This window comes from Dreissena polymorpha, chromosome 5, assembly GCF_020536995.1.
Source record: "Dreissena polymorpha isolate Duluth1 chromosome 5, UMN_Dpol_1.0, whole genome shotgun sequence".
NCBI classification, from domain to species: Eukaryota; Metazoa; Mollusca; class Bivalvia; order Myida; family Dreissenidae; genus Dreissena; species Dreissena polymorpha.
Window position 1 is genome coordinate 123,715,842 of NC_068359.1, and position 22,900 is coordinate 123,738,741.

General features: G+C 40.2%; 1 protein-coding gene across 10 annotated transcripts in view; it reads right to left on the bottom strand.

The window, feature by feature from the left end:
• Positions 1-22,900, bottom strand: part of LOC127880794 (phospholipid-transporting ATPase ABCA1-like) — a 128,500-nt gene that overhangs the window by 45,893 nt on the left and 59,707 nt on the right. For 9 of the 10 annotated variants that reach the window (XM_052428211.1, XM_052428212.1, XM_052428210.1 and 6 more), the window contains 8 exons: positions 22,379-22,510; positions 19,796-19,935; positions 19,009-19,146; positions 16,811-16,942; positions 16,163-16,302; positions 15,269-15,289; positions 5,236-5,329; positions 4,441-4,649 (listed from right to left, as the gene is read on the bottom strand). In XM_052428211.1, coding sequence (XP_052284171.1) covers positions 4,441-4,649; positions 5,236-5,329; positions 15,269-15,289; positions 16,163-16,302; positions 16,811-16,942; positions 19,009-19,146; positions 19,796-19,935; positions 22,379-22,510 — 1,006 coding nt within the window. The remainder of the gene's footprint in view (positions 1-4,440; positions 4,650-5,235; positions 5,330-15,268; positions 15,290-16,162; positions 16,303-16,810; positions 16,943-19,008; positions 19,147-19,795; positions 19,936-22,378; positions 22,511-22,900) is intronic. The other variant, XM_052428213.1, reaches the window with a different exon arrangement.

The window sequence follows — 22,900 nt, forward strand, 5'->3', positions numbered from 1 at the left end:
TGAGACATCACTTATTTTGACCGGTGATCAGTGATATGACTGATGAATGGTGACCGATGTCCGGTGATCGGGACCGGTATAATATAACTGCGTCAGAATGGAAATATCTGGTGCAGAAGAATGACCATCCACGAAGTCATCTGATAATGTTAACCGGAAAACAACGGTAGATTATCAGTATTAATAGGCATAAGTGTCCTTGTAGTCGTAGTGGAGAAAAGAACAGCTTATCCCGAAGCCTGAATGTTAAACGAACTAGTGTTTGTATACAACTACGGCTCGGTGACTGCAACATGTGTGGATGCCATAAGAAGAACCATCACACGTGGAATGGAGACATGATATGCCTAAAGGAATAAAATGGAGAACGTCGATATGACCAGTAGGTTCATTAACGCCTACGTGAGAAGTGGCGACATCCATATAACTTCGATGCCGAAATATTGTTCGGCTACGCTGGAAATATTGTCTTCTACAATATTGTCTCCGTGAGCATTGACATGATCGCTTACGAGCGTATCAACGCCGAGAACTGCTCAATGAAGGAGAGGTATGTTCGATAACTATCCAGTGGTGCTCAATGCAGTCCGCTGATGTCTACGTGAAGGTTGACGACGTCCTCGTTTCCTGCGATGTCGAGATCTGGATCGGCCGAGATGTGGATCGGCTGCGATTGTGGATCGGCTGCGATGAGACCGAGATCTTCTAGAATAACGTCTCCGTGAGTGACGACGTGATCGCTTACGAGTCGCGACGATGAGAACTGCTCGACGAAGAAGAGCGTGTCCGATGTCTAATCCTTGATGAAGACGATGTATTCAACGAAGAATAGGAGAATAATTCAATGAAGAAGACCGAGTTCTTCTTCTTGACCGGTGACTGGTGTTATCGGTGGCAGGCCTAACTGATGACTGTTGACCGGTGACCGGAGCGGTGATCAATGACCGGACCGGTGACATGACCTGACCGGTGACATGACCGGTGACCGGACCGGTGACATGACCGGTGACATGACCGGTGACCGGACCGGTGACATGACCGGTGACCGGACCGGACCGGTGATCAATGACCGGACCGGTGACATGACCGGTGACATGACCGGTGATCAATGACCGGACCGGTGACCGGACCGGTGACCGGACCGGTGATCAATGACCGGACCGGACCGGTGACATGACCGGCCGGTCAGATGTCGATCAATGGTCCGTGATCAACGTCCCCGGTGACGTACCGGTCATATCATGACCAGTGTTGTCACCGGATAATGACCGTATGGCGGATGCCAAATGGTCCGGCATTGGTCGATGTCCTTGACCAATGCCATCGGGCAAAGACCGGCTGACGGGTGTCGCCATATGGTCTGATGTTGACCGACTGTCTAAGAGACTTAGCATAGTACGGTCGCGATCGTGCCCGATACCCGGTGACTGATACTGCAACTATCATCCATGATCTGCGAAGTCACCGGGTATTTATCCACTCTTGTTTCTGCGACCATCATGTAGTCGAATATATGAAAAACAAGAGCAAAGCATATTCAACCATAAACTGGTCACAGACCAGATTATCATACGGCACATAAAATCATTATTTGACCATAATGAAAATTACAATAATACTGCCGTAGATCATAAATTAAACAAAAGTTTAATTCAAAACAGATGAAAAATAAAATGACGATCAATTAGATTGTCATACGGAACGTTAAAATCATTATTGCACACAATGGCAAATGATAAACAATCTGTCAATAGAAGAACACGCTTTGCACGATCTCGTAACACATTAGAAGAACATGCTCTGCACGTTCTAGCAATGTATTAGAAGAGCACGTTTTGCACGTGGTCGTTCGCGCCTGAAAACACCCAGCATGGTAGAAATAAACCATTGTTCGATAAAAACAAGCATGGCTTACCTTTTACAAATGAAACAAAATCCATTAAATCCACACAAATTAATCCGAATGAGAAATAAAGGATAAATAACACAATTTATCTATTCAAAACCCCAATCAACCAAGTGAAAAACAATATTTTAATTCAGAGCCGTAAAAGACACGTATACACCTGGTTGATCCGAAAAGAATATTGAGGGTTGGTTACCGATTTTTGGCTAGGTTGCATTGCACTATGTTTAACCTGGCCTGTATTACGGTATTGAGGTGGCGGATTCCCAGTTAAAATTCCGGATGAGTTATTTCCCCTTGGAAAGTATAAGCATACGATAACAGGTCAGTATTTATGACATTAAAACATGCATGCCCCCCATATGGGCTGTCCGTTGTAGTGGCAGCCATTGTGTGAATACGATTTTTGTCACTGTGACCTTGACCTTTGACCTAGTGACCTGAAAATCAATAGGGGTCATCTGCCGGTCACGATCAATGTACCTATGAAGTGTCATGATCCGAGGCAAAAGCGTTCTTGAGTTATCATCCGAAAATCATTTTACTATTTCGGGTCACCGTGACCTTGACCTTTGACCTTGTGACCTCAAAATCAATAGGGGTCATCTGCAAGTCATGATCAATCTGCCTATGAAGTTTCATGATCCTAGGCGTATGCGTTCTTGAGTTATCATCCGAAAACCGATTTTATATTTCGGGTCACCGTGACCTTGACCTTTGACCTAAAAATCAATAGGGGTCATCTGCGAGTCATGATCAATCTACCCATGAAGTTTCATGATCCTAGGCGTATGCGTTCTTGAGTTATCATCCGGAAACCATTTTACTATTTCGGGTCACCGTGACCTTGACCTTTGACCTAGTGACCTCAAAATCAATAGGGGTCATCTGCGAGTCATGATCAATGTACCTATGCAGTTTCATGATCCTAGGCCCAAGCGTTCTTGAGTTATCGTCTGACAACCACCTGGTGGACGGACCGACAGACCGACCGACCGACAGACTGACCGACCGTCCGACAGACCGACATGAGCAAAGCAATATACCCCCTCTTTTTCGAAGGGGGGCATAATAAGAAATATTTGTGTTTGCATAACCGTTTCAAAAAAAATAAATTTGGGGGGGTGGGGTGGGGGGGGGGGGGGTATAGTGTGAGCGTGTGGTGGTCATTTGTGAGATGATCTTAAAAAAAAAAAAATAGGGGGGGGGGTATTTGGGGGGGGGGGGGGGGAGGGTGGGAGGGCAAGGGGGATGGTTTGGGTGGAGTCTATTGTGGTATGTCAGGTAAGAGTAGTTTTGTCAAAGTATCAATCAAATCTAATCATAAATAAAAAAGTTATGGCAATTTTAGCAAAATTTAATTATTTGACCTTGAGAGTCAAGGTCATTCAAAGGTCAAGGTAAAATTCAACTTGCCAGGTACAGTAACCTCATGATAGCATGAAAGTATTTGAAGTTTGAAAGCAATAGCCTTGATACTTTAGAAGTAAAGAGGATCGAAACACAAAATTCAACCATATATTCAAAGTTACTTAGTCAAAAAAGGGCCATAATTCCGTAAAAATGACAACCAGAGTTATGCAACTTGTCCTTTTACTGTACTCTTATGATAGTTTGCGAGTGTTCCAAGTATGAAAGCAATATCTATGATACTTTAGGGGTAAAGTGGACCAAAACACAAAACTTAACCTAATTTTCAATTTTCTAAGTATAAAGGGCCCATAATTCCGTCCAAATGCCAGTCAGTGTTACATAACTTTGCCTGCACAGTCCCCTTATGATAGTTAATAAGTGCTGCAAGTATGAAAGCAATAGCTTTGATACTGTAGGAATAAAGTGGACCTAAACACAAAACTTAACCAAAATTGTCAATTTTCTAAGTATAAAAAGGGCACATAATTCTGTCAAAATGCACGCCAGAGTTATCTAACTTTGCCTGCCCTGTCCCCTTATGATAGTAAGTAAGTGTACCAAGTTTGAATGCAATAGCATTGATACTTTCTGAGAAAAGTGGACCTAAACCCCAAACTTAACCGGACGCCGACGCCAACGCCGACGCCAAGGTGATTACAATAGCTTTTTTTTTTTCAAAAAATAGACGAGCTAAAAAATGTTTGTGTGGATATTTTCTTTTGACAAAGTATTTATGTATGTGCCCGAGCTTTCCATGGTGACATAAACATGGATAAGTGCTTTGGTTATTTCAGAACATCAAAAAAAGTTAAATCAAACATTTAAATGGTAGCAAAATTCTATTCCTTAACATTTCAATAAAATTTCACTCTTAACCCTTTCCCTCCAGAAGCAAAGAGAAAATGGCTATACGGAACAAGCATAAAACCAGAAACGCCTGCAAGAAACTCGCAGGCTGTTCTGGTTTTATGCAATTGCTGCTAAAGTATCTAAGGGCTGCAGAGGATTCAAATTTGAATCTATTAAAAAACGTCTGTAATTCAACTTTATTTTCTAAGGGACAACAAACACTTCAATAAAAATACATATCTAAGCAGAAAGGTTTCACACTTAGCCCCTACCTCCTCCAGACTGGTATCTGAAATTCCGAAGCTTGATACGCCCAAGTCATCATGTGACCTCTCAAGTTCTGAAAATAGCCGCTCAAAGTCTCCCCGTCTCGCTGCCTCATCTGGCAGCTGGTAACTCAGCTCCGTCATATTGTCTTCAACTAGCTTTGCTTCTGGAACGTACTTCTTGACGAAGGATGTCACTTTCTTCACAGAGAAGCCTGTGACAACAGAAAATATCAAAATGAGTTTAGAAAGTTAAAAAAATCAAGAGTACCGCATAACGGGTGCCAATGCTTGGCTGCGGGTGCATTTTTTAATAAATGAAAGCTTGTCAGATTTTTTTTTTTTTTTTAGAGGTCACAGTGACCTTGACCTTTGACCTAGTGCCCCAAATATGGGTGTGGCTTGCAGAACTCATCAAGGTGCAGCTACATATGAAGTTTCAAAGTTGTAGGTGGAAGCACTTTGATTTTAGAGCCAATGTTCAAAACCTTGACAAAATTTAAAGGTTTTAGCACGACGCGGACAGCGGACGACACGACGAGCTGGTTATGAAAATACCTCGGGATTTCTCCGAAAACAGCAGAGCTAAAAATGCAGTCCACACAGGCTAATCATGGACAACATATTCTGTTTAGCCTGGATTTTTGTAAAGGTTTTTTTTTTTAAACAAAAAAGTCCATTAAAGTGTAGATGAGTGTTGTCCCTGATGAGTCTGTGCTGACTGTACAGGCTAATCTGGGATGACACTTTAAGCACATGCATTAAGCCCAGTTTTCCCAGAACCAGGCTCATTGTAGTCACCTGGATATGCTGCATCTGTGTTAGGTGGTGTTGGAGGATCGCTGTCTGATTTCCCCTCTGTAAACCCCTCATCCACCTCACTGGGCATTGAGGGCTGTAACAAAAGTAGTGAACATTTATAGCAATCATTTTTTGTAATTCCAAACATTTTCCTCTGTGTACCTCTTATCCACCTCACTGGGCACTAAGTGTTGTAATAAAAAAATCACATTTATTTCAATTATTTATAAATTGCAAATTTTAGAAGGGAGAAAGGGCACTTTCTCCCTTATTCTATATTGCAAACCTTGTATTTACTTTACTGTTAACGAATGGCTGTTAGAAAATTAGCAAACATTAAAATTACACATGTTTTTATTCAAATTAAGGGAAAACATATAATTAAACTTCATTATGACCCTTATGACTCTCACTGCTCCCTATTCAAGTTACTGACAAGAAAAAGAAAGAACCATATGTGTTTGACATGCACAGACCTGCCCTCAGTTGATCGCGGATGGCATATTTCTTAGTTCAAATTAGGTCAAGGTTGCAGTGAGGATGGGTGATGTTGGTGGTCGGGGAATAATCTTAAACAACAACTGTGTATAGATGGGCATTCCAAAAACTATGATTATTATGCCTCTTGAATCAAGGGCTTCAAGGCATTAAAATAAACTCCTAAAACAGTTTGGGAGAAAATATCATATGACCCATGTCGTGCAAAAATTAGAGGATAATACACGGCTGAGCCGGGCGGGGCCTTGATAATCTGCCCGCAGGGAGCATAACAGCCCAAAGGCTTTAGCCCGAGGGCTGTTTGCGTCCTAGTGCCGATTATCACTGCCCGGCCCGGCTCAGCCGTGTATTAACGTCCATAATATATATCTTACTTTTATACTAAATTATAGATGGGCACAGGTTTTGAGTAATAAAATCATTCTATTTCGGTCCTTCACTAAAATTTATGAAGAACCAGCTCTCCTAACTTATATTTTCATTGAATTGATTACGCAATTTATGAAGTATCTCGTGTGACGTAATTTAAATGACGGAACTAGATCTAGCTAGACGCTTTGGATTTAAGGACAACAACAAATCGGACTTGGGGTGTTTTTATTTAACAGTTAAATATTTTTAAGCATCGAACGATTAGTGTGTGTGTTTACGATGGATTATTACAATATTATGAATGTGAATAACAGTGTTGGGATATAAAACTGGAATGAAACTGGTGAGACTGCATTTTCGATTTCGTTAAAATGTCGAATGTACTTGAATAACGCGATGTTTTGTTGAACAATTGATGGATTAAATTTAAGAAAAGTGTCAGTGTATTGTTCCTCAACTGTTCAAAGGAGATCGATGATGAATTAAAACAAATTTTCTTAAGTAAAATTCATTTTAATTATTAAATACTTACCTGTTATCTCTAGCTACCCCTTTCCAAGGGAGTTATTTCATCCGGAAAATATTCAAGCGCTGGGAATCGTCCACCTCTATAAGAATCCAAATCAGGTAAAACATAGTACAATGCAACCTAACAGGAAATCAAGAACCACAACTCATCTTTCCTTTACGCAAACATAAAAAGGCGATGAGCGGGGTGGGAGGTGGGACTTACCGATAACAGGTAAGTATTTAATAATTAAAATGAATTTTACTTAAGAAAATTTGTTTTAATATCATAAATACGTTACCTGTTATCTCTAGCTGATTTTGCAGCTGCGGCGGGAAGGTTCGCATATTTTTCCCAACACAGCAAAACCCATATAGAGGGTTTACAGCCAGAGATAGTAGAATCAAGTCCTCTTATAATCTTTGTTAGTACAGTATAGTACTTAATTCTCGGATGGCACCAGTGTACTTAAGCCATAGAAGAAACTACAGTTTGAGCCACTACAAGAGGACCCAAGTTATACAAATTGTCTTGTTGGCACTCAAGAGAACGAAGATAAAAAGAGGAGAAGGTGGTCGGATTCCTCCAGAAAGCAGCTTGAAGCACTTCAGATAGTGGGGTCTGATTAATATAAGCCCACGAAGCCGAAAGAGCTCTTAATTCATGCGGTCTTATCTTAAACAGGGATAAATCCCTCGATGAAAGAGAAGAATAAGCTTTCCTTATAGTCGAGGCTATCCAACGAGAAATAGAAGCCGCAGACACATCGCCCCCCCCCTTTTAATGGAATGAAAAGTCTCTTGCGAGAACCTCGAATAGACTTTACCTTTTTAAGGTAGAACTTCAAAGCCCTGACCGGGCAAAGGAGTCTATCATCATCTTCATGTCCACAAGTTCTAGATAGACTTGGAACTTTGAAGGGTTTGGAAGCCATAGAGGGGAGTTGATTTTTAGCAAGGAATCCTGACTGACACAACAATGTAACAGAACCATCAGAAGAGTCAAAACGAAGATGACTATCCTCGATAGAAAGAGCATGAATTTCACTTCTCCGTTTGGCTGAAGCCATAGTAAGAAGGAAAACGGTCTTCCATGTTAGGAATTGTAATGAAGCCTGATCAAGAGGTTCATAGGGAGCCTTAATAAGGGAACCAAGCACACAAGCTAAATCCCATTTAGGAGCAAGTGTACGAGATACAGGACGACTAAGTTCCATAGCTCGAACAAGTTCTGAAATAGCTGGATCAGCACAGACTTGTGAAGACTTAGTGAAAGCCAATGTATGCGAAATCATAGATCTGTATCCTTTGATGGAACTAAGAGAAAGTTTCTTATCATCAAAAAGATAAATAAGAAAATCCGCTATTCGTCTAGCAGAGGGATTGAGGGGGTTAATTTTCCCTCGAAAACACCAATTGGAGAAGAGTTTCCAACGAGCATCATAGACTGCTCTGGTGGATTTTCTCCTTGCCGAAGCAACGAGGGTTGAAGCCCTGACAGAAAAACATTTCTTCTGCAAAGATTGCCTGATAACGGCCAGACGTGTAAGTGGAACATTTTTGGGTCCGCATGTAGTCTGCCGCTTTGAGACAGAAGATCTGACCTGTGAGGAAGATTCCTGGGATAATCGTACAGGAGACTGAGAAGATCGTTGAACCAAGATCTTCTGGGCCACCAAGGGGCAATCAGGAGTATCCTGCAAGAGCTCACCCTGATTTTCCCCAATATTTGGGGAATTAGAATGGGTGGGGGATAGGCGTAAGCGTCCAGTTGGTCCCATGCGAACGAAAGCGCGTCGATTGCCCACGCTGCTGGATCGTAAACTGGACTCACATACAGAGGAAGTCTGTGATTGTGTCTGGTTGCAAATAGATCGACCAGGGGATAACCGAACTTGAAAAGATCTGGTTGGTCACTTCTTGATGAAGTGTCCACTCCGATGGAAGTAACTGGTGTTTGCGAGACAAACCATCCGCCAGGGCGTTGAGGCGACCTGGTATATATTTTGCCAGCAGATGAATGTTGAGTGTTTTGCAAAGAACAAGTAATTTTCTGGTTTCCAGATACAGGGATTGAGAATGTGTTCCCCCCTGTGCCTTGATGTAAGCCACCACAGATGTGTTGTCTGTTGACACCATCACACAAGAGTCTCGAAGATGTGATTGGAAATAAGATACAGCTAGAAATACTGCTCGCATTTCTAGATTGTTGATATGAAGGTGAGATTCCTGATGAGACCACAACCCTGAAATTATCAGACTGAGAGGTTCCAGGTGAGCACCCCACCCTTCCTTGCTCGCATCCGTTATTAGATATAATGACGGTTGCGGGGGAAGAAGGGGTACTCCTGCCAACAGAGTCTCCTCGTCTAGCCACCACTGAAGATGAGACCTTAAGGAGGGAAGGATTGGAATCTGTGTTAATAGATTGCCTGGAGACCATTTCCAACAAGCTGAGAGATAGTGCTGAAGAGGACGTAGGAAGAGACGTCCCAACTGCACAAAGTCTGCTACTGAGCTCAGGATACCGTTGAGAGAGAGGAATTCTTGAGCTGTTATATGAGATTGGGACAAAACCCAGTTGACCTTCATCAGAAGGTCTGATATACGTTGAATAGACACTCTGACCCGATTGATGTGGGTCAAGAAATTCATTCCCACAAACGTAAAGTCCTGTGAAGGAATGAGGTCTGATTTGTCTGCATTGAGAAGGAGCCCTAACGAGAGGAGCTCCTTCCAAGAGAATTCTAGGTTGTACAGAAGCAATTGACGATCGAGCTGGTGTAAGAGCCAGTCGTCGAAATACTGAAGAAGAAGAATCCCGTGAACTCTGAGGTGTGATCCGACTGCCGACATTAGTTTGGTAAAAACTCGTGGGGCTGTCGCCAACCCGAAAGGCATAGACCGGAACTGGTAGACTTGGCCTTGAAAGGCGAATCGCAAGTACTTTCGGTAGTTGGGATGTATAGGAACATGGAAGTAAGCATCTTCCAGATCCAAAGACACCCCCCAGTGCAGGGGTTTGATGGATTCCCGTATGAAAGAAGGAGTCTCCATTTTGAAAGTTGGTTTGAGGAGATACATGTTGAACACTTTTAAATCTATTACTGGTCTCCAGGAACCATTTTTCTTTTGAACAAGAAAAAGACGACTGTAAAATCCTGGAGAATAAGGATCTTGAACCCTTTCTACCGCCTGTTTTTCCAAGAGCCCGAGAATGGACTCTGGAATATGTGGATGCCGAGATACCAGCTCTATAGGGACGCGAGAAAGTGGAGGCCTTTTTTCGAATTGAAAAGTCAGGCCTTTTGTCACAATAGAATGAACCCATGCGTCTGAAGTAATTTGAAGCCATCGATTTGAGAAGTGGAAAAGTCTGGCCCCGACTGGTATTTCCGGCATCGGAGGTTGTGGCGGTAGAAAGGGAAGGGACCTAGGGCTGATAAGCAGGAGGTGCGCCCCTGCCGGTAGAAGGTTTGAAATTCCTCTGTCCCAGCTTGGGTTTGCCCTTTTTCCCAGAATCTTTATTAGAAGACTTGTGTGACAAAGAAGGTCTGTTATAGGAAGACTGCCTATTAGGACCTGACCGTGGATTAAAAGAAGGCTTTTTAGAGAAAAGGTTATTTCTCTTAGCCGTCTTGAATGCTGGAACTGCTGGTGGCCTAGAAGCAGGATGCTTAAAGACCCCTTGGCGTTGTCCAGAGTTGTTTCTAGCTAAAGAAGCATGAAGTTGGTCATCCTTGTCAGCTGTGATTGCTTCTTGTATCCTTCCACCAAAAAGAAACCCTGATGTGAGAGGAGCTGTTCTGAGCGAGTTCATACCAGGTTCCAACAGAAAATCTTTAGGTAAAGAAGTAAGGATAAGATCTCTACGAATCCTTAGCATCTCGGACATTGAAGAAGCAGAAGTGTGAGATAAGGCCAGTGTGGTCCGTGAGAGATGAATTAACAAATCACGGAGTTCCTCCGGAACAGATTCCGACCAATCACACACCATTTGTAAAATTGTCGCTAGCATGAAGTCAATTTGGTTAGTCAAACCTAATGATCTACGTTCCCTCATTTCCCAAGTTTCCAACATTGAAAACGGAACAGAAACTGAATTGGAACCACTTGGCATTACAAGAGATAGCTTGCTTATGTCCGGATCTGGAACCGGAAGTTTTGAAAAATCCAACCCAGATGTTGCATGTGGTACAGGAGGTTTGTAACTTTTACTACCTTCCTGGTGTTTTGGATCAGCTAGTTCCTTAGGAATTTTCCATGTTTCTCCTCGTTTTGGAATAGTCTTATTAGCTGATTCCAATGATTGAAGAACAGATAGAACAGTAGAACCAATGGGAAGTCGTGGGTCAGGACGAGCCGTCGACTTAATAACCCTGTTGGGATCAAATGTACGAAAAAGTTGTTCTGTCACAGAAATCGTCGCATTTGAAGACAGTTCAGCAGTTCTTGGACAGTAATCTTCACCAAGAGTACGAAACATCAGTTCATAGATCTGACCAATCGGAGCTAAATATTGATCCGTCTCAACATTAGATTCTGCATCTGAATCAGCCTCACTCTCTACAACACCAGCGGTTTGTATAGAATCAGCAGGAACAGAAGTGAGAATATCTTGTACCGGATTGTAATTGTCTGGTAACAGCGAATGATCATCCCCGACGTCAGTAAACTGATAATGTAAACCGGAAGAAGGTAAATTATCAGCATTGACCGGTACAAAATGTCCCGCCGAATTCTGTATCCATAGTGTATCAGGATTCGACAGGGTAGCTGTAGGGGGTACACGACTAGATACTGTAGATGATACCCGTGGTGTTGACACTGACGCCGTAGTAGTGAGATGAGCTCCTGAAGATGCAATACGTGTGGCAGTCAACGTTGGAACCGACACATTTGGCACGAAACATGCGATTCCATAACGGAACACGATGGTGAACGACTATACGTATGGTAAGTCCGATGCTGTCTACGTGAACGTTGCCGACGTCCTCGTTTCCTGCAATGTCGAGATCTGGATCGGCTGCGCTGTCGAGATGTGGATCGGCTGCGATGAGATCGAGATTTTTTGGAATACCGTCTCCGTGAGTGACGACGTGATCGCTTATGAGCGCCGCGATGATGATAATTGCTCGACGAAGAAGAGCGTGTCCGATGTCCACTCCTTGATGAAGACGATGTATTCGACGACGAATCGGATGTAGAAGAATACGCCGATGATGAAGACCGAGTTCTTCTTGACCGGCGATTGGTGTTATCGGTGGCAGGCCCAACTGATGACTGTTGACCGGACCGGACCGGTGATCAATGACCGGACCGGACCGGTGACCGGACCGGTGACCTGACCGGACCGGTGACCGGACCGGTGACATGACCGGACCGGACCGGTGACATGACCGGTGACCGGACCGGACCGGTGACCGGCCGGTCATATTATGACCGGTTACGTCACCGGACAAAGACCGTAGAATGGCGGCTGCCATGTGGTCTGACATTGATCCAGTCGTTCCATGATCAATGTCGCCGGTATGCATGGTGTGAGTCATAAGATCTGATGACGATCGACTGACAACAACACCATCTTGCCCGGTACCCAGTGACTGACAAAACCGCTGGTCATCCTTGACCAGTGGAGTCACCGGGTAATCAACGTCGGATGGAGGTTCGTTGCGTTTGCGGCTGATCGACGTCCTCCGGCGACCTGCTTTTGTCCATACGTCGTAAGCCCACAAATCGCAAACCGCACATTTGTTATTAAATGTGCAACCGGTACATGCCAAGCAAGTATCGTGGGAATCCCACCTTGCTTTGATATGACCACAAGAACCTCTATCCTGTAAGTTCATTCTGAAATAAAAGAAACAGAAAGAACCTACAAAAGACAAATTAATGATTATAAATTCAAATAAAAAGTTAAACCACAAAATGTAAACACAAAGAACGCTGTCCAATTGACCTCAATTACTTATTGGGGAATAGGCACGAATTCCTCGTGGTTCACGTGCTCATGACGTCATGTACATGAGCGACGATGCAAACAAAGAAACCCAGCAAAAGCAGAAATATGACAATTACTGCAACAAAAAGTATAGAAATATAAACCGAATGATACAAATAAAAGATAAATAAACTTTATCCTTTTAAACTCCGCCAAAAACACAGTGAAAAGAACACATAAGTCCTGAGCCTAAAATAGGCGTGCACATGGTTTTATCCGGAAAGGAAAGATGAGTTGTGGTTCTTGATTTCCTGTTAGGTTGCATTGTACTATGTTTAACCTGATTTGGATTCTTATAGAGGTGGACGATTCCCAGCGCTTGAATATTTTCCGGATGAAATAACTCCCTTGGAAAGGGGTAGCTAGAGATAACAGGTAACGTATTTATGATATTAAAAGGGTAATTTCTTTGATGAATAAGTCGTTCCTTTGTCAGTCGATTAAAGAATGTCTATCCACAAAGAATTGCCTGCTTACATCATTTCTTTAAAATGGAAAAGATGGATGGCGATGAAGACATGTGTCCAGAATTTTAACTTGTCATGGAAGCAAATTAAACTTTACAAAAATAAACATGGTTATTACACAACTTTGATGAGTAGAACAATAACCAGTAGATGCTTTTCTTTTTTATGGCTAAGAATGAATGAGGACATCATTTTTTTCCAGTTGAACGTCACGCGCACACATTCTGAGGGCCGAATATAAATAATCGGCCCTAGGGCCGAATATTTATAATTACTCCGCAATGGTGATAATGGCATGAAAAACAGTACAAATGTGTTACTATATATAGTAAGGTATGTATTATTAGGACTTATGCCATATGCGGCCAGCTTACCTCTAGACAAGCCTGCACAATATTAGGGGACAGGGTTGCTCCAGACGAGACTGCGCAACTGCGTCTACACTGGGCATATGACATAAGGCCTATTTACCCATGTCTCCGCTTATTTAATAACCAAACACACCTTTTTAACGGACTGCTAAAATAAATATATTCAATGTAGCTCAGATTTGTTGTTTGTTAACCAACCTGCTCCTAAAATCTGCTGTTTTTAACTGTCTTTGGTGTTAAAATATATATTTGAACTTACATTCTAAAAAAATATTCTTGAATATAAATGCCAGTGACCATTACAGTGTGTAAACAGTGATGTAGAATACTATTTGTATAACCAAGAAAAACACTGATGGATTTTTTTTAAAAACATTCAGGTGCCAATATGGACCTTTTACGTTCCTTATGTTAACAATATTGTGTGTGCTAGTTGTATGTTGTGTAAACATTTTGAAAGACATGCAGGGGTGATTGTAAGGTTTCACATGCATAGATTCTCAGTAATATTTACTTAAAAAAGCTGCAGCATTTTCTTGAGCAATCGGTAATATAATATAAGAGCCTCCCTCTGGGCAAACAGATCTTACTGCATGTGCGTAAAGTATCAGCCCAGATTAGCCTGAGAAGTCTGCACAGGCTAATCAGGGACGACTCTTTTTGCTTTTATGGATTTTTTCTTTTAAAGGAAGTAACTTCTAATAGAAAATCCACTCTGGATGGATTCCCTGGTTAACCTGTATGACTGCACAGGCTTATCTGGTTAACCTGTATGACTGCACAGGCTTATCTGGTTAACTTGTACAATTGCACAGGCTTATTTGGTTTACCTGTATGACTGCACAGGCTTATCTGGTTAACCTGTTTGACTGCACAGGCTAATCTGGTTAACCTGTATGACTGCACAGGCTAATCAGGGACGACTCTTTTTGCTTTTATGGATTTTTTCTTTTAAAGGAAGTAACTTCTAATAGAAAATCCACTCTGGATGGATTCCCTGGTTAACCTGAACAACTGCACAGGCTTATCTGGTTAACCTGTATGACTGCACAGGCTTATCTGGTTAACTTGTACAATTGCACAGGCTTATTTGGTTTACCTGTATGACTGCACAGGCTTATCTGGTAAACCTGTACGACTGCAAAGGCTAATCTGGGACGACACTTTACGCACATGCATAAAGCTGCATTTTCCCAGGGCACAACTCACATATCAATTTACTTAGGCAGCTTAACTGTCTTTTACTACTAGTCTGACTGATAAACTGTGTAACAACTTTAGTGTGCATGTACCTTTTTATAATAGGTTTTATTATTGTGATAATATTTCCCCTATGTATACAAAATAATGCTCTTTGAGCATAATTTCTTTAAACGATTTATTTCTTATACTCAAACCTTGGATCGCATATACATATAAAGCTATTACTACCTAACCCAATAACATGCATTTGTGTTTTTAAAAAATACAGAAACAGATGTTTTATCAAAACTTTTTCTGTTCATGCTTTTTTCAAATAATCTATGCAATGTTTTGAAAGCAGGAATGCAATAGGCAGCATGCAATTCATGAGCTGGATAGTGTCGCAGCACGCAATTCATAGCAGGAATGCAATAGGCAGCACGCAATTCATAGCAGGAATGCAATAGGCAGCATGCAATTCATGAGCTGGATAGTGTCGCAGAAAATGCTGAACATTGCCAGGCAATTGTGAAGCATGATTTACACAAGCGATCATGACTATGAAAGTATTGAACATGGCTGCAATAATCTGACTATAGACTGTGACAATTACTGTACAAATATCAACAGCTTACTTGACGGTTATTTTCCTCCAACTGAAAATTGACATAGTCACATAAAATTACAGACTGAAGGGTAGGTAGTCTGATCCCAAAGCGGACAATAAAACTTTCATATATACATGAAACAAACGCCTACACTGTTTAAAGAATTAACAACAAACTGAAAAAAAAATTCTGCTCCTACAAATCAAAAGGGAATAAAAAATAAACTTAAATATGTCATCTCATCTTTGACAACAATTGACCCAGGTTTTTAAGCATTTCTGAACAAACTTATCATTGTTTCACACTTACCAAAAATGCTTTTTTCGAAACCTACATAGAAATGAGCCGTGCTCTGGGAAAACAGGGCTAAATGCATGTGCATAAAATGCTGTCACTGATTAGCCTGTGCAGTATGCACAGGCTAATCAGTGACAACACTTTTTCACCTATACTGGATTTTTGCTAAGAAGAGACTTCCTTTAAATGAAAAAGACAATAAAAGCGAGACTCAAATCAAGAAATTAAAGGCCATTCAGAACACTTACCGAAACTTTCGTAATGGACCGCATAACAAAAACTAGACTTAAACCTTTCATATCATCCTTCCTCACACAGGAACAAAGATTTCTAAAACTGCTTTTTGTTACTTGTCATTAATTAAGTATTCCCTCTTTCAAAATCTGAGAAGAAACTAGTAATCAGGGACGACACTTTAAAAACCTCCAAAAAAACCTTATCATTATGTACCACTTACAATGTATCTTCTTTTTAAAATAAAAAAAATAATCAAGAAGTCAAATGCCATTCAGAAACACTAAAGCCTTCGTAATGGACCAATTAAAAACCCTTATCATTATGTAACATTAACAAAGTATCCTCTTTTAAAAAACATTCAATCAAACCCCATTCAGAAACACTTACCAAAACCTTTGTAATGGACCGCACACTGGTTGCTGACATGGCCGATGTTGGTCGCGGCTCGATGTTTGTCATCAGCTGCTCTTTCAAGATGGCGTCCTCGTCGATGTCTCGGTCACTTCGCACCAAGGTCAGGTAGTAGCCTGGACCGGACATATAACTATCATTATTAATATCCTTTAAAGCATAAAATACATTTATTTTTATCATAATTATTATTACTATTCTTCTTTTTATTATTATTAGTGTTATTATTAATATTATTGGTAACTACTTTTTATGTAAAAATCACTATTATCATCATATCCCAAATGAATGCAATATAAATATTGCATTTTATGTTCTCAAATGTATATTTTGTAAATTACACCATCTACATTTATGCATGTCTGTCACCCTCATAATATGTTAACACCATCCCAAGGGAAAGACCCCCAATAATGTTGCAGAACTTTAGGTCTAAACTTAGGGTCTGCGTTGAGGTTTTGAAATCTGCGTTTAGGTTTCGAAAAAGCATTTTTCGGGGGCATATGTCATCCTATGGTGACAGCTCTTGTTTCCATTATGTATGAATGGTCAAATGTATATATTTTAAACAACATTATTATTTGCTTTTGAAAACAAAATATGTTGAAAGAAAAGTAAAGTTACCATTTCCATAGCGATTCTTCAGAAAGAGGCTGGACCCAACGCAGCAGAGCTGACCCTGCGAGATGATCGCTATCCTGTCACCGAGCACGTCTGCTTCATCCATATGGTGGGTGGACAGGATTATGGTGCGACCTAGAACGTTACGAGAGCTGTTGAACAGTTAAGTCTGGCTATGAGTAAACTGGGCTTAATGCTTGTGCGTAAATTGTCTTCCCAGGTAAGCCTGTGAAGTAAACACAGGCTAATAATGGATGACACTTTCCGCTTTTATAGAATTTTTCTTTCAAAGGAAGTATCTTCAAAACGAAAATCCATTGTAGGCAGAAAGAGTCACCTCTGATTAGGCTGTGCAGACTGCACAGGATAATATGGAAAACACTTTGGGCACATGCATTTTCACAGACTGAGGCTCTTTTGAATGCCAGCTAAGTTAAAATATGTGACCTTAAATGTAACTAGTTGAATGAAATCTCGAGTTAAAATATAAACTAACAACAGCACCGCCTTGCGGGTGCAGACCGCTCATCTATTTTCTTTTTAAAGAAAAAGGGACTCTCATTTTCAATCACAAAGGAGGGAGGGGGGGATTCGGGGAGGAGGGAGGGGGGGTGGGGGGTATTCTTGGGCGCGATGGTTGGACGGTATTTCAAACATAAAATAATATAAATAAATATTTGTGTTTTTAACCGTTTCAAAAAAAAAAAATTGGGGTGGGTGGGGTGGGGGGTATAGTATAGTGTGATGGTGTGGTGGTAATTTGTGAGATGATCTTTAAAAAAAAAAAAAAAAAAAAAAAAAAATTAGGGGTTTGCGAGATGATCTTAAAAAAAAAAAAAAACATTAGGGGGGGGGGGGGGGGGGGGGGAATTCGGAGGCGGAGGGGGGGGGAGGGGGGTATTCTTGGGTGCGATGGTTGGACGGTATTTCAAACATAAAATAATAAAAATAAATATTTGTGTTTTTTAACCGTTTCAAAAAAAACTAATTTGGGGGTGGGGTGGGGGGTATAGTATAGTGTGAGGGTGTGGTGGTCATTTGTGAGATGATCTTAAAAAAAAAAAAAATTAGGGGGGGGGATTCGGGGGGGGGGGGCACAGGGGATGGTTTGGTTGGAGTCTATTGTGGTATGTCAGGTAAGAGTAGTTTTGTCAAAGTATCAATCAAATCTAATCATAAATAAAGAAGTTATGGCATTTTTAGCACAATTTTATAATTTGACCTTGAGAGTCAAGGTCATTCAAAGGTCAAGGTAAAATTCAACTTGCCAGGTACAGTAACCTCATGATAGCATGAAAGTATTTGAAGTTTGAAAGCAATAGCCTTGATACTTTAGAAGTAAAGTGGATCGAAACACAAAATTTAACCATATATTCAAAGTTACTAAGTCAAAAAAGGGCCATAATTCCGTCAAAATGACAACCAGAGTTATGCAACTTGTCCTTTTACTGTACCCTTATGATAGTTTGCGAGTGTTCCAAGTAGGAAAGCAATATCTATGATAGTTTAGGGGTAAAGTGGACCAAAACACAAAACTTAACCAAATTTTCAATTTTCTAAGTATAAAAGGCCCATAATTCCGTCCAAATGCCAGTCAGAGTTACATAACTTTGCCTGCACAGTCCCCTTATGATAGTTAATAAGTGTTGCAAGTATGAAAGCAATAGCTTTGATACTGTAGGAATAAAGTGGACCTAAACACAAAACTTAACCAAATTTTCTATTTTCTAAGTATAAAAAGGGCACATAATTCTGTCAAAATGCCAGTCAGAGTTACATTACTTTGCCTGCACAGTCCCCTTATGATAGTTAGTAAGTGTTGCAAGTATGAAAGCAATAGCTTTGATACTTAAGGAATAAAATGGACCTAAACACAAAACTTAACCAAAATTTTCAATTTTCTAAGTACCGGTATAAAAAGGGCACATAATTCTGTCAAAATGCATGCCAGAGTTATCTAACTTTGCCTGCCCAGTCCTCTCATGATAGTTAGTAAGTGTACCAAGTTTGAATGCAATAGCATTGATACTTTCTGAGAAAAATGGACCTAAACGCAAAACTTAACCGGACGCCAACGCCGACGCAGACGCCGACGCCAAGGTGATGACAATAGCTCATAATTTTTTTTCAAAAAATAGATGAGCTAATAAATGGTAAATGCCATGAAATATATTTTTTTAAACTAAAAACAGGCATCCTACCTTTCTTCAGCTTGAGAAGCAGCTGCCATATTGCCCTCCTTGCATACGGGTCGACACCAGCAGTGGGTTCATCCAGAATCACCGTTTTAGAGTTGCCCACAAATGCTATGGCTACTGATAACTTCCTTTTCATACCACCTGGATACAAACATTAACACAGAATTATGTGATTTGATTGGTAAACAAGTTATAATGTTAATCATATATTATAAATGTAATTCATGTACAACATCATTGGCAACAATGCATATACATATATTCTACAATATTGACGCTTCAAGCCATAAATATTAAATCAGAGCTTCTAAGCTATCATAGCGATACAAGAAGAAAAAATATTTTTATATTATATGTTATCGAATTTCATTACAAATATAATTTCTTTTAAAGCTGAACATGATAACTTGAAAAAAGCTAGAAGCACACTTGTTTTAAAACCCTTTCTATCTACACTTTGTCAGTTACGCATTTTTTTTAATTGGGCTAAATTGCATCAATGTGACAAAATATGGATTTTTTGTTTGTTTTGTTTTTGTAGACAAAAACAATTAAAATTGAGAATAAATGTGTTTTAAATATTTTATTTAATAAGGTTCAAATAAGATAGTCAAAATGAAATAAATGTTGCAATTTATATACAAAAATAATAATTATTTTTTAAAACCTAAAATCAGAATTTTAGGTAGTCATTTGGAACAAATATATCTTTTTTTGAGATAGAAAATGGGGCTGAATTTTATTTCCAAATTAAAAAAAAATACAGCACAGATATTTGAGAGCACTTTACCGGAGAGGTTACTGGAGAGCTCCTGACGTTTGTGTGGCAGGCCCACGTCCTTGATCATCTGTTCCAGTTCATGTTTGACCTCGTTTGCAGACGCCCCCTTGAGACGCGCATAAAACCACAGGTGTTCCTCCACTGTCAGCCTGGAGAAAAAGAAACAAATTACATAGTAAAAACAATCCTTGTTATGGGAAAAGTGGGATTAATGCGTGTGCATAAAGTAACACTTTCAGCTTTTATGGAATTTTTGTTTTAAAGGAGGTTGATTCTAAAATACAATCCAGTGTAGGCAAAACGTGCCGTCCCTGATGAGCCTTTGCTTACTGCACAGGCTTATCCAGTACTACACTTTACCCACATGCATGGCACAGGCTTATCCAGTACTACACTTTACCCACATGCATGGCACAGGCTTATCCAGTACTACACTTTACCCACATGCACTTAGTGTAGGCTTATCCAGTACTACACTTTACCCACATGCATGGCACAGGCTTATCCAGTACTACACTTTACCCACATGCGTGGCACAGGCTTATCCAGTACTACACTTTACCCACATGCATGACACAGGCTTATCCAGTACTTCACTTTACCCACATGCCTGGCACAGGCTTATCCAGTACTACACTTTACTCACATGCATGACACAGGCTTATCCAGTACTACACTTTACCCACATGCGTGACACAGGCTTATCCAGTACTACACTTTACCCACATGCATGACACAGGCTTATCAAGTACTAGACTTTACCCACATGCATGACACAGGCTTATCTAGTACTACACTTTACCCACATGCCTGACACAGGCTTATCCAGTACTACACTTTACCCACATGCATGACACAGGCTTATCCAGTACTACACTTTACCCACATGCATGACACAGGCTTATCCAGTACTACACTTTACCCACATGCATGACACAGGCTTATCCAGTACTACACTTTACCCACATGCATGACACAGGCTTATCCAGTACTACACTTTACCCACATGCTTGAAGCCCTGTTTTCCTGGAATGAGGCTCAAATTGTTCTGGCGTAATTTTTGGAACTTCTGGAAAATCATGATTGACTACAGCATCAATGTTAAATCAAAATAAGAAAAACTTAATTAGTTCTCAATATATTGTCAAATATTGGTTATCATGACTTTTTTAACAATCATTCTATCTGATTCAAAAACATTTAAAAGTACAAAGAAGTAATTTATTGAATTACAATGCATTTTTTACCATTGCTCTTATACAAAAATCAATGTTTAGAGCTTTTTAAAATGTACATCAATGTTTCACTATTGTTTCATCTGACCTTAACAAACACACTATTATTTTCTGTACTGTGTTTTCAAATTACGCTTTTTATAAAAACTGGACTTTCTATGAATTATTTTCTACAGAATCCCTAAATGCACTTAATCAACATGTTATGGGCTTCCTTTAGACCCCTGGAGGCAAGACAATTACCCTGCTATTGTGGATATAGCTATTCATAACTATTACCTGCTGATCTTAAAAGCTTTAAGAAATATATTTGAGCTCCATTCTTGGAAAACTCTACTAAATGTGCGTACACTGTTGTCCCAGTTTAGCCTATGCAGTTTGCAAAGTATGGTCAGGGACGACAATTGCCCGTTTAATGGAATTTTTTCTTTAAAAGAAGTGTGTACCTAGAGAAAATAAAGACGCAAAGGGTCTTCCTTGATTAGCCAGTGCAGACTGCACAGGCTAACCCTTTCCCATCAGAAGCAAATTAAAAATGGTTATGTGCAAAGAGCATAAAACCAGAACAGCCTGCAAGTAACTCACAGTCTGTTCAGGTATTATGCTGTTTGCAGCTCATCAGTATCTAAGGGTTGGAAATGAAGCCTTTAAAACTTGAATTTAGTAAGAAAGGTCTTTCATTAAATCTAACTTTCTAAGACACTACACATGCATGAAAAAACGTATGTAAGTGGTAAAGGGTTAATTACTTAGAGACAACACATGCATTAGGCCCAGTTTTGCCAGATTGAGGGTCATTATATTCCTTTTTTTAATCATCCGCTTACTTCAAACATGGATGCAACAACTAAACTTCATTAATCATTAGTCAAAGAGGCCCAAACCTGCCCAGGTTGTGTGGAAAGTGGTCCATGTCATAATAGAGGAAATTAATTAAAGAAACGCTCTAATGCCTTTCAGTCCTAAACTGGATTGTCTTTAGAAGAGATTCCCTTAAATAGTTTTTTTTCATAAAAGTGGAAAGCATCATCCCAGAGCGTGCCTCATTTATTATTCCTTTGTATATGAAACATGATGTGTTATGAAACACTATGTCCCCCCCATATATTTTTACCCTAAAGAAAGATTGACCTTGACCTTTCACCAAACAAAATGTGCAGCTCCATGAAATACACATGCATGCAAAATATTTATCTTCAATATTGCAAAAGTTATGGCCAATGTTAAAGTTTGACGCAAACAAACAAACCAACAAACGGACAGGGCAAAAACAATATGTCCCCAAGTATAGACTGGGGGACATAAAAAAAGTCTCTGTCTTCAAACATTGATGAAACCACTACACTGCATTACTCACCAGTCAAAGAGGACGTTGTGCTGGGGACATGTGCCGAGATTGTGTCTGATGTGGTCCATGTCATAGCGAATGTCCTTGCCGTGGATGTAGGCCGTGCCGTCAGTTGGTGGGAATAAGCCCGTCAAAATAGACCTGAAAGTTATCAACACAGTCGCTATAGAGATTTCATATATACTTTACTATTTTTTACAAGAAAGAGACACCATTTATGTGTGAATAGCCCATTCAAATAAACCTGAAAATTATATACACGGTCACTATAGAGATTTAAAATTTCCACAAGATAAAGAAGGGTGTAAAAACTGTGTTATCTGAAATAAAGTAACATTTCAAATTTCAATTTTCAACATACACTAAACAAATTCCTCAATTTGTTGTATTGATCAGGATTCAAAACCAAGTCCCTTCTAAGCAAAAATCATGTCTAGGCCAAAAGTATTTTCCCAGATTAGCTTGTGTGGACTGCACAGGCTAATCTGGGACAACAAATAAAGCACATGCATTAAGCCCCGGTTTTCCCAG